Raw genomic sequence first — 11160 nt, 5'->3', positions numbered from 1 at the left:
TGAGTAGTTTGCCCAATCATAGTAGTTACACAATTATGACTGATAGTCTGTAGCGATGATTGCGCCAACAGCTCACTCTTTTCTTTGATACCATGGAGAGCGCACAGGACTCTCAAGATTTTTGGAGGGAGTTTATTCAACTCTATAGAAATTTTCCTGGTTTGTGGAAAATTAAAAGCGATGATGATAAGAACAGAGTTTTGAAAAGTGAATGCTATGTCAAATAGAAAAAAATCGAAAAATAGACCCGGGGATGCTGATTTAAATGGAAAACGGAATTATCTCTGCTTCATCAACACCTCTTTTTCTCTCTCTCTCTCTCTCTCTCTCTCTCTCTCTCTCTCTCTCTCTCTCTCTCTCTCTCTCTCTCTCTCTCTCTCTCTCTCATGCGTGAATTTACTTCTTTTATTGAACAACTCTTTCATCCACATCTTTTTTTTCTTACTTTCCTCCTCATCGTCTAAAGCCAGGATAATGCCTATTATACATGCTGCCTCTTTGTTCATCTTCACGCCACAAGCTTTAGAGGTGAACTAATGATTGCACAAACTTGATAGTAGTGTAGGGCTTAAACACTTTGTGCAATCTCAAAGATTGTACAATCATGATTGATAGTTTATCTGGGCCTTAAAAGATCATGCAAGTTTACTGATTAATCATGTGCACCAATTTTTCACGGATTGTGATATAAAACGGTAATTCGTAATTAAAATTTAATCCTATTTTTTATGACCGTTCCGAATCCATGAAATACACACATACTTTTATTTTAAAATTACGTGAAAATTGTACATTCAGTTCATTTTGAAAATAATTTACAATACAGTATTCATATAACACAATTTTACTCTACAAAAATACAATACAGGACTACACTAACTACTGCATTGTAATGACCGTAGAACTAAATCTAACAAATATTAATATTGTTTGCTTCAAACAGAAATATCTGTATGTCTAAATATTATATGCAACCTTTGGGACTCAAATTTATTTCTTTAAATCACGTTATCTAGGCAGGTGAAGACAGTATGGTAAAGTTTTACTGTATTACAGATTGTCATTTCGAACAGCGCAATAGAGGGTGCAGGTGTTGAAGAATAAATACAATATTATCTGGCAACTCGCGGGAGATCAGCTGACATTGAAAAACAACTGGTTGGGATGAAAGCCCGGAATGCTTCACAAAAGGTATGATTAACAATAATTAGCAAGCTTATTTAAAACAACCTTTGATATGAAAGTTTCATATGATGTCTGTGTGCACTTTTGAACGCGATAGTCATTTGTGACATTCAGTAGAAGTTATAAAGTAGTAGAAATGAGAAACCATCCTGCGTTGCCAATCATGGCGCAGGACATGTAAATGCAACAGTTGGCCTGGATCATATAGTGAATTCAAGAAATTGCAAAGCTTATGATTTTGAATTGAAGAGATTAGCAGAAAATAATGACCATGGATACGTTATGTTGTCAGCTACTAAGCTATAGATCAGTTGACGAAATTGAATGACGTCTTAATCCCTGCCTAAGATCGAATATAGATTTAAGCAAAGGGTAAATGTCTAGGAGAAGGCCGCACCCGTTTTTCAAGTATTAACGACGAAAAACGGCAAAAAACAACCAGATTATTGTTGCACAGTGCCTAGAAACATGAGGAAATGAATAAAAAAGAAACTAAGACTTAACTCTTACACACAAAATGTAAGCATAAACCTACTACTACAATTATGGGGGACCCCAGTGGGAAGTGGGGTTTTTGGGTGGGGGGAGGATGAGAAAAGTGATTTTTCGGGGCACTACCGAACCTAATACAACCAACTAACCTACCCTGGGGGGCCTGTACCCCTACCTAGGCCTACCGGGGGGCTTCGCCCCCCCTGCAATCCCCCCCTTAAGGCCACAGTGATTTTCAGGGCACCACCGAACCTAATACACCCACCTTACCTAGCCTAATAGCCCTGTACCCCTTGCGACCCCCCCCCCCTTAAGGACACTACCTAACACATCCATCAAACCAAATCCAAAGTGATGGTACTGCTGTATACATGGTTATACTATCACCATTATAATATACTCCATAAATTAATGAAGCTTACCTTAACCTGTTGGTTGATAAAGATGTGCTGCTGCTTTGAGGAAAACGTGAAGCCGTTGCGAAGGTTCCCTGACATGCAGGACAATTTTTATTTTGTAAAATTAAATTGTGTCTCTGGCACAAATCCACTAGTTTTTCAATATAACCCCGAATAAGTAAGAACAAATTCATTGTAACTTAGGAAACAGTCAGGACAAGAAGATGGAATTTCAACTTCTTGTGCAATATCAGATGACGTGCTTGCTACGGCCTCCATGTCTAGGAACGAAATAAAATGGCTGGGTAAGAAAATGTATTGTCGCACTGTGATGGGTAAGAAAATGTATTGTCGCACTGTGATTGGCCAAACGTGAAGACGTCATTGGGAAAGAAAATGTATTGTCGCACTGTGATTGGCCAAACGTGAAGACGTCATAGTGGACTAGTTTGTCTGCGGATTATAGTGGTTACAGGGCTCATTTGAGCAAAAATAAGACACAGTCAACAATAACAACAGACTTAGAAAAATCTGGGAAGACAAGAGTAGCGTGAGTTTGATCGTCGATATTTAGACTATTATTGATTTTCACTAAATTATCTCACTGGTATACCATTATATACATACATTCCTACATATTCTAGTAAAAATGAATTGAATATCAGTGATATCTTCATGCAGCCCTCTCCTAGACATTAACCAAAAGCAAAGTAAAAGTTGATATTGTGTGTAGGATTGATCTGACAGGTTCTAAAGAAACTAAGATTTCTGTTAAATCTGTTGTGTGTGTGTATAGTGGAGAGAGAGAGAGAGAGAGAGAGAGAGAGAGAGAGAGAGAGAGAGAGAGAGAGAGAGAGAGAGAGATGTATTCACATAACTAATAATAATAGCTTGGGGTTGGACTCTCGGCTTTTTTTATGGGGAGGATGATTCCGTAGTTTCTTGGTCTCGGTCCTAACAGGCGAGTTCAGCTTACACCTGTGCCTCTATATCTGTTTTGGTGCTATCCTTCGGATAGGGTATGGAGTGGATAATTTGAGATTACTTCCTTTATGACTAGATAGTGAGGATTGTGTAAAGTTCGTCTCACTTCTTGAGGGCACTATTCCAGTAATAGACCATCAAAATTCCCATTGAGAGGAATTCCTCCCCTAGATTTCCACGACGGGAGGCTACAGCTCGTTCCTCGAACATCTCTTCCAGACCAGAAGGATATACCTTTCTGCCTCGTCTCCAATCATTGTTCTTGACAGAGTTTGAGCCTACCTACCCGTAGTCAGGTAATAAAGCCCCTCTACGGGGCACAGGTTGCTTCTTTCGGTCCTGATGGGTGCCCCATTAACAACCCAGGACCCTTAGACAGCAGATTTTCACCTGATCGTGAAGATAGGTCTCTCCAGGTCTTACCCAAGGCTCGTCATGATCTTGTTTGTGACTAGGACCCACAGGACCATATACCAGCCATTGAATCCTCCTCCTCCTCCTCTAGAGGTGACCCAGAGCTCATAACGTTTTAGGGTGGAATTCACCTACAACGTCTACAAGCAACTACTTTTCAATATTAAACTTACCCGATAATCATGTAGCTGTCAACTCCGTTGCCCGACAGAATTCTATGGAGGGATACGCCAGCTATCACAATACTAGAAGGGGGTGTACTTACCAGCGCCACCTGTGGCCAGGTACTCAAGTACTTCTTGTTGACACCTCCTCAATTATTCCTCTGTCGTGCTTCCGGCAAGACGTTCTGGGATACGCTTATGATCTTCGAGTTTATTCACGGCTAATTGGTGAAGTATTCTCTCAGATTTCGGCTGTCGCTTTACTGGAAACCTTCTTATATTAGCTAGATAGCTTTTATATAGTCCTGATTAACGGTTAACGATCTTTTGCTTGATTTTGGAACCCCCTTTTGGCTAACTCTTTGGATTCAAGATGTCTGACATTTCGCAAGCCCCCTCCCATAGACAATGTAGGTCTTGCAATAGGCGTATTCCGAAGGCCTCGGTAGATCCTCACACCGCTTGTTCTGACTGTAGGGACAGGCCCTGTCAGTTAGAAAATCGATGTGAGGAATGCGCCGGACTTTCGGAACTGGAATTTGTCCGTCTTTTGAAATATTCAACTAAGTTAGAGAGAGGTAGAGTTAGGAGGAGTTCTTCTCACTCTTCACTTTTTTCCTCACCTCATGATCCCCTACCTTTTCCTACCCCTGTAGTGGCTACCCCCGAACCTACTGTTTGCCCTCCGCCTGATATGTCTGTTGTTTTGCGTGCTATTCAGGCCTTAGGCGATAAAGTAGAGTCAGTGGTAAGTGATCATAAGTCTCTGATGGCCGAAGTCAAGGAACTTAAGGTCAAGAGTGCAGTGGGTGGAATTAGTGCCAGTGCTGTGACGAGTGCTAGTGTCAGTGCAGTGCCAAGTGCTAGTGTCAGTGCCAGTGTGGTGCGTGAGGATACTTCTGTGCGAGCCAGTCGTCCTCCCAGTCCGGGACCTCTTGCAAGCTCCCAAGCCCAGGGGAGAAGCAATGTCGAAGGGCATAAGGGTTCGGCAGGCCTTGTTAGGCGCACAGAAGTATCCTCGGTGGTTGCGGGCGTGTCTTCCAAAGACCGTCACTCCCACCTGCAGACGATTGAGCCCGTCTTTTTCTCGTCCGCTGATCAACTGTCAGGGAAGAAACGTTGGTCTCAGGTCTCGAGACCGCTTAAACGCAGAGTCCAGTCCGCGAGTGCTCAGCCAGGTTGCAGTCATTGGCTCAGCTCTGACTCGCCGCAGTCATCGGTCGACTGCACTCCGCCCAAGAGGAGTAAGGTTCTGCCACAACAGAGCTCGACTGTTAAGGCTTTACCTCAGCCTACTGTAGTTTCTGCCGACCCCAAGTGGACTCTACTTCAGTCCATGCAAGCTCAGCTTTCGGACTTGATGCGTGAGTGTCGGGCTGAGAGTGTTGCGCCTCCGCCTCCGCCTACACTCCCTCCGCCTGCTCTCGCTCCGCCTGCGCTCGCTCCGCCTGATCGCAGTACCACCTGCCAGGCGTACGATGTTGAGCCACGTTCTGAGTTTGCTGTTCCCAGTGGTGTTCAGCCTCCGCCTTCTTTAAGGCAACCTTTACTATGGGATCAGGAGGATTATACCTCTCTTCCTCCGCCTCCCCTTGCTGCTCCACCAGTGGTGCAACACTCGGTTGAGGTACAACAACCTCTCCCGTCCATGAGTCAGTCTCCTCAGCTCTCGCTGCAGCGAGCTCAACCCTCCACAAGGCAAGCACCACTACACCTTGGCCTTGCGCCTCAGGAGCCTCAGCTTGCGAGACATTTACCTTGTTCTGCGCAGCCTCAACCTCATCATGCTCCGCTCACACCACAGGAACAGGAACTTGCTACTCCGCTTCCACCAACCGCTCAGCAAGCGCAACCCTTGGGTTCAACCACTCATGCTAGGAGTCAGCCTCCTCCACCCATGCGCCTTCCTTCTGCTTCGTCTTTTATTCAGCCTTTGCAGTCTGAGCCTCAGGTTCTCCCTCAACAGTTACTTGAAGAGGAAACCACTAAGATTGTTCCTACTCGTTCTGACTCTGCTGTTCAGCATTCTTGTCCGATCTCTCCGCTACACTCTGGTGATGAGGCGTCTGATGATGAGGAGGCACACCTGGATCCCTCGTCAGACGTGGATGAATCCAAGCCTTCTCCACAGTCTATTGACTTTCGTAAGGTCTTGGCTCTGCTTAGGGAGGTTTACCCAGACCACTTTGTCTCTGCTATTCCCCGCTCTCCGCCATCTGAGTTTTCGCTGGGCATACAACAAGCTAAGTCCACCTATACTAAGCTAGTCCTAGCAAGGTCCTCTAAGAGAGCGTTAAGGATCTTAGGGGAGTGGCTGCAGACTAAGCAACACCTTGGCAAAACTTCTTTCATGTTCCCGCCGACTAAGCTCACTTCGAAAGCGAGCGTTTGGTATGCCACAGGAGAAGCACCAGGCTTGGGAGTACCTGCCTCTGCCCAGGCTGACTTCTCAAGTCTGGTAGACTCGCCTCGGAGAACTGCAATGAGGCGCTCTAAGGTTTGCTGGACCTTCTCAGACCTGGATCACTTACTGAAAGGAGTGTTTAGAGCATTTGAAATGTTCAACTTTCTAGACTGGTGCCTGGGGGCCCTCAGCAAGAAGACCTCTCCTGCGGACAAGGATTCTGCCATATTATTAATGTCCTGCATGGATAAGGCCATTAGGGATGGATCTGGTGAGCTTGCGTCGATGTTTGTATCAGGGGTTTTGAAGAAAAGGGAACAGCTGTGTACCTTCCTTTCCTCCAGCATTACACCTTGCCAAAGGTCACAACTCCTTTTTGCTCCGCTCTCGAAGTTCCTCTTCCCCGAAGAGCTGGTTAAGGACTTGTCTGCTGCCCTGATACAAAAGGACACACACGATCTTGTAGCCTCATCGGCTCGTAAGTCTAAGGTTGCTACCTCAGTCCCCAAGACTTATCGCTCCCCAGTGGCTGATACCCCTGCTACGAGGTTCATACTGCCCTTTCGTGGTAGAGCCCCCAGCTGAGGAAGCTCCCGTCCAGACTCTTACAGGAGCAAGTCTAGGAAAGGCTCCAGGACATCTAAAGGAAAAAACTGACTCTCCGCATCTCCAGACAGCAGTAGGAGCCAGACTCAAGATCTTCTGGCGAGCCTGGGAGAAGAGAGGTGCAGACGCCCAGTCTGTCAGTTGGCTGAGGAACGGTTACAGGATTCCTTTCTGCCTCAAACCACCTCTGACCACATCGCCCATCAACCTCTCTCCCAACTACAAAGAAGAGGACAAGAGGCTAGCATTGCACCAGGAGGTGTCGCTACTTGTGCAGAAGAAGGCAGTGGTTATAGTCCGGGACCATCAATCCCCGGGCTTCTACAACCGTCTCTTTCTTGTGGCCAAGAAGACAGGAGGTTGGAGACCGGTGCTGGACGTCAGCGCGCTCAACGCGTATGTCACCAAGCAGACGTTCACGATGGAGACGACGAAGTCGGTCTTAGCAGCGGTCAGGCAGGAGGACTGGATGGTCTCGTTGGACTTGAAAGATGCCTACTTTCACGTTCCTATTCATCCAGACTCCCAACCTTTCCTGAGATTCGTTTTTGGAAAGGTTGTCTACCAATTCCAAGCCCTGTGTTTTGGCCTAAGCACAGCTCCTATGGTCTTTACTCATCTGATGAGGAATATAGCAAAATTCCTACACTTATCGGACATCAGAGCCTCCCTCTACTTAGACGACTGGCTGTTGAGAGCCTCCACGAGTCGTCGCTGTCTGGAGAATCTCAATTGGACTTTGGACTTAATCAGAGAACTGGGTCTATTAGTCAACATAGAAAAGTCTCAACTCATTCCCTCCCAATCCATTGTGTACCTGGGAATGGAGATTCGGAGTCAGGATTTTCGGGCTTTTCCATCAGCCCCCAGGATAAGCCAAGCCCTAGAGTGCATCATGAGCATGCTGAAGAGGAGCAGTTGCTCGGTGAGACAGTGGATGAGTCTCACAGGGACCCTTTCATCACTGGCCCTGTTCGTCCAGCTAGGGAGACTCCACCTCCGCCCTCTTCAATTCCATCTTGCAGCTCATTGGGACAAGGGTTCGACTCTCGAAGCAGTCTCTATCCAAATCACCCAAGAGATGAAGACCACTCTCCTGTGGTGGAAGCACAACCTCCTTCTCAGGGAGGGTCTATCGTTGGCTATTCAGACCCCCAATCTTCATCTCTTCTCAGATGCATCGGACTCGGGCTGGGGTGCGACCTTGAACGGACGGGAATGCTCGGGAACGTGGAACGAGGAACAGGGATTACTCCACATCAACTGCAAGGAGCTACTAGCAGTTCATTTAGCCCTGTTGAACTTCAAGTCCCTCCTGCTAGGCAAAGTGGTGGAGGTGAACTCAGACAATACCACAGCCTTGGCTTACATCTCCAAGCAAGGAGGGACCCATTCGAGGAGCCTATACGAGATCGCAAGGGACCTCCTCATTTGGTCAAGAGGTCTAAACCTCACTCTGGTCACGAGGTTCATTCAGGGCGATATGAACGTCTCAGCAGATCGCCTAAGCAGAAGGAATCAGGTCATTCCCACGGAATGGACCCTCCACAAGAGTGTGTGCAACAGACTTTGGACCTTGTGGGGTCAACCTACCATAGATCTGTTTGCCACCTCCATAACCAAGAGACTTCCGCTGTACTGTTCCCCTGTTCCAGACCCTGCAGCAGTTCATGTGGATGCTTTTCTACTGAACTGGTCCCATCTCGACCTGTACGCATTCCCACCGTTCAAGATAATAAACAAAGTTCTGCAGAAATTCATCTCGCACGAAGAGACACGGCTGACGCTGGTTGCTCCCCTTTGGCCTGCAAGAGAATGGTTCACAGAGGTACTTCAATGGCTAGTCGACATCCCCAGGACTCTACCTCTAAGAGTGGACCTTCTACGTCAACCTCACGTAGACAGGTTGCACCCAAACCTCCACGCTCTTCGGCTGACTGCCTTCAGACTGTCGAAAGATTCGCTAGAGCTAGAGGCTTTTCGAAGGAGGCAGCCAGTGCGATTGCCAGAGCAAGAAGGGTTTCCACTCGTAGAGTCTACCAGTCTAAGTGGGAGGTCTTCCGAAGCTGGTGTAGAGCCAATTCAATATCCTCTACCAATACCTCTGTGACCCAAATAGCTGACTTCCTTCTACATCTTAGGAATGAGAGATCCCTTTCAGCCCCTACGATTAAAGGGTATAGGAGTATGTTGGCTTCAGTTCTCCGCCACAGAGGTTTGGACCTGTCTTCCAACAAGGACCTTCAAGACATTCTTAAGTCTTTTGAGACGTCTAAAGAGCGTCGTCTATCCACTCCAGGCTGGAACCTAGACGTAGTCTTAAGGTTCCTTATGTCACCTAGGTTCGAACCTCTCCAGTCAGCTTCCTTCAAGGACCTTACCCTCAAGACTCTTTTTCTCATCTGCCTTGCAACAGCTAAGAGAGTCAGTGAGGTTCATGCCTTCAGCAAGAACATTGGTTTCACTACCGAATCTGCAACATGTTCTTTTCAGCTCGGATTCCTAGCAAAGAACGAACTTCCTTCACGTCCTTGGCCTAGATCGTTTGAAATACCTAGCCTCTCCAACATGGTAGGTAACGAACTAGAGAGAGTTCTTTGCCCTGTCAGAGCTCTCAAATATTATCTTAAGAGGTCTAAACCTATTCGAGGACAGTCAGAAGCCTTATGGTGTGCCATCAAGAAACCTTCGAGGCCCATGTCCAAGAATGGGGTTTCGTATTATATAAGGCTTCTGATTAGAGAAGCCCACTCTCACTTAAAGGAGGAAGACCTTGCATTGCTGAAGGTAAGGACCCACGAAGTAAGAGCCGTAGCTACTTCGATGGCCTTTAATAAAAACCGTTCTCTGCAGAGCATAATGGATGCAACCTATTGGAGGAGCAAGTCAGTGTTTGCATCATTTTATCTTAAAGATGTCCAGTCTCTTTACGAGAACTGCTACACCCTGGGACCATTCGTAGCAGCGAGTGCAGTAGTAGGTGAGGGCTCAACCACTACATTCCCTTAATCCCATAACCTTTTTTAACCTTTCTCTTGAATGCTTTTATTGTTGTTTTTATGGTTGTTACGGTAGGCTAAGAAGCCTTCCGCATCCTTTTGATTTGGCGGGTGGTCTATTCATTCTTGAGAAGCGCCTGGGTTAGAGGTTTTGTAGAGGTCCTTTAGTAGGGGTTGCAACCCCATATACTTTGGCACCTTTGGGTTGATTCAGCCTCCAAGAGGAACGCTGCGCTCAGTAAGGAAGACGAACTTAAAAAGAGGCAGAGTAACGGTTCAATTCGACTTCCTTACCAGGTACTTATTATTTCATTGTTATTTGAGATAACTGTTATATGAAATATGGGATACTTAGCTATCCTTTAATCTTGTACACTGGTTTTCACCCACCCCCCTGGGTGTGAATCAGCTACATGATTATCGGGTAAGTTTAATATTGAAAAATGTTATTTTTATTAGTAAAATAAATTTTTGAATATACTTACCCGATAATCATGATTTAATCGACCCTCCCTTCCTCCCCATAGAGAACCAGTGGACCGAGGAATAATTGAGGAGGTGTCAACAAGAAGTACTTGAGTACCTGGCCACAGGTGGCGCTGGTAAGTACACCCCCTTCTAGTATTGTGATAGCTGGCGTATCCCTCCATAGAATTCTGTCGGGCAACGGAGTTGACAGCTACATGATTATCGGGTAAGTATATTCAAAAATTTATTTTACTAATAAAAATAACATTTTTTGACGCAGGCTATGCCAGTGGCAAGGTGAAAGCGTTTCTGACCTTCACCTCCCCCTGCCTGCAAGATGCGACCCACAGGAACATGCAGACATTCTCCATTACCCTTGCGGTGGCTACACAATAAATGGTTGGCAAAGAATGACTGGCCCTTTCTTTCTTTCAACTTCCCCCCTCTACAGGGCAACAGGTCCTACGGTACACTGCAAAGCTGATCCTTAGTGTTTGCGGGTAAAACAGTTTCCCTTGTGTAACATATTAAAGATTAATGTACTTGTTGCTTCCCCATACCCCCTGGCGAGATGGGATTGGGTGACGTCTTTGGGTAACTTCTTAGATTCCTACGTTTCTGAGAATTTTTCAATAGACTAGTCACACTGCTAGCATCACACATTCACCAAAACTGCTTAGGCTGGTAACTGTGCTTTGCACGTCTAGTTTAGCGTGGAGTCAGAGTTTCTCTCTGTTACGTGCAGAGCACGTACAAGAAAACCCTGGGTCAAAGAATAACCAGTTGGTCAGGACTTCCACCCTTCGCAATGGGCGAGTCATCCCTATTAAATAGTGTAGGTTTGTTAGTGACGGAACAAATGACAAGTTTGGAAGTAATTTGTATTTTTTCTAAGAACAAACCTTAGCTAATCAATCAAATTGTCCTATCATCAATTGTCCCCCATAAGTCCAGCATGCAATCAAAAGTGATCAGAATACACAGGTATGTGTGTATGTAAGAGAGCAATGGCTGGTTACCCCGACTACCCCACCTATCCCCTACCG

General features: G+C 46.0%; 1 protein-coding gene across 1 annotated transcript in view; it reads left to right on the top strand.

The window, feature by feature from the left end:
- Positions 1–1062: 1062 nt before the first annotated feature.
- The window catches only part of LOC137616502 (uncharacterized), a 54820-nt gene continuing 44722 nt past the window's right edge, over positions 1063–11160 (top strand). The window contains exon 1 of the mRNA XM_068346323.1: positions 1063–1191. Coding sequence (XP_068202424.1) covers positions 1165–1191 — 27 coding nt within the window. The 5' untranslated portion in view covers positions 1063–1164. The remainder of the gene's footprint in view (positions 1192–11160) is intronic.

The sequence above is a fragment of the Palaemon carinicauda genome, chromosome 22 (genome assembly GCF_036898095.1).
Source record: "Palaemon carinicauda isolate YSFRI2023 chromosome 22, ASM3689809v2, whole genome shotgun sequence".
In the NCBI taxonomy this organism is placed as follows: domain Eukaryota; kingdom Metazoa; phylum Arthropoda; class Malacostraca; order Decapoda; family Palaemonidae; genus Palaemon; species Palaemon carinicauda.
The sequence above is the reverse complement of the archived record's forward strand: the minus strand, read 5'-3'. Positions and strand labels throughout refer to the sequence as shown.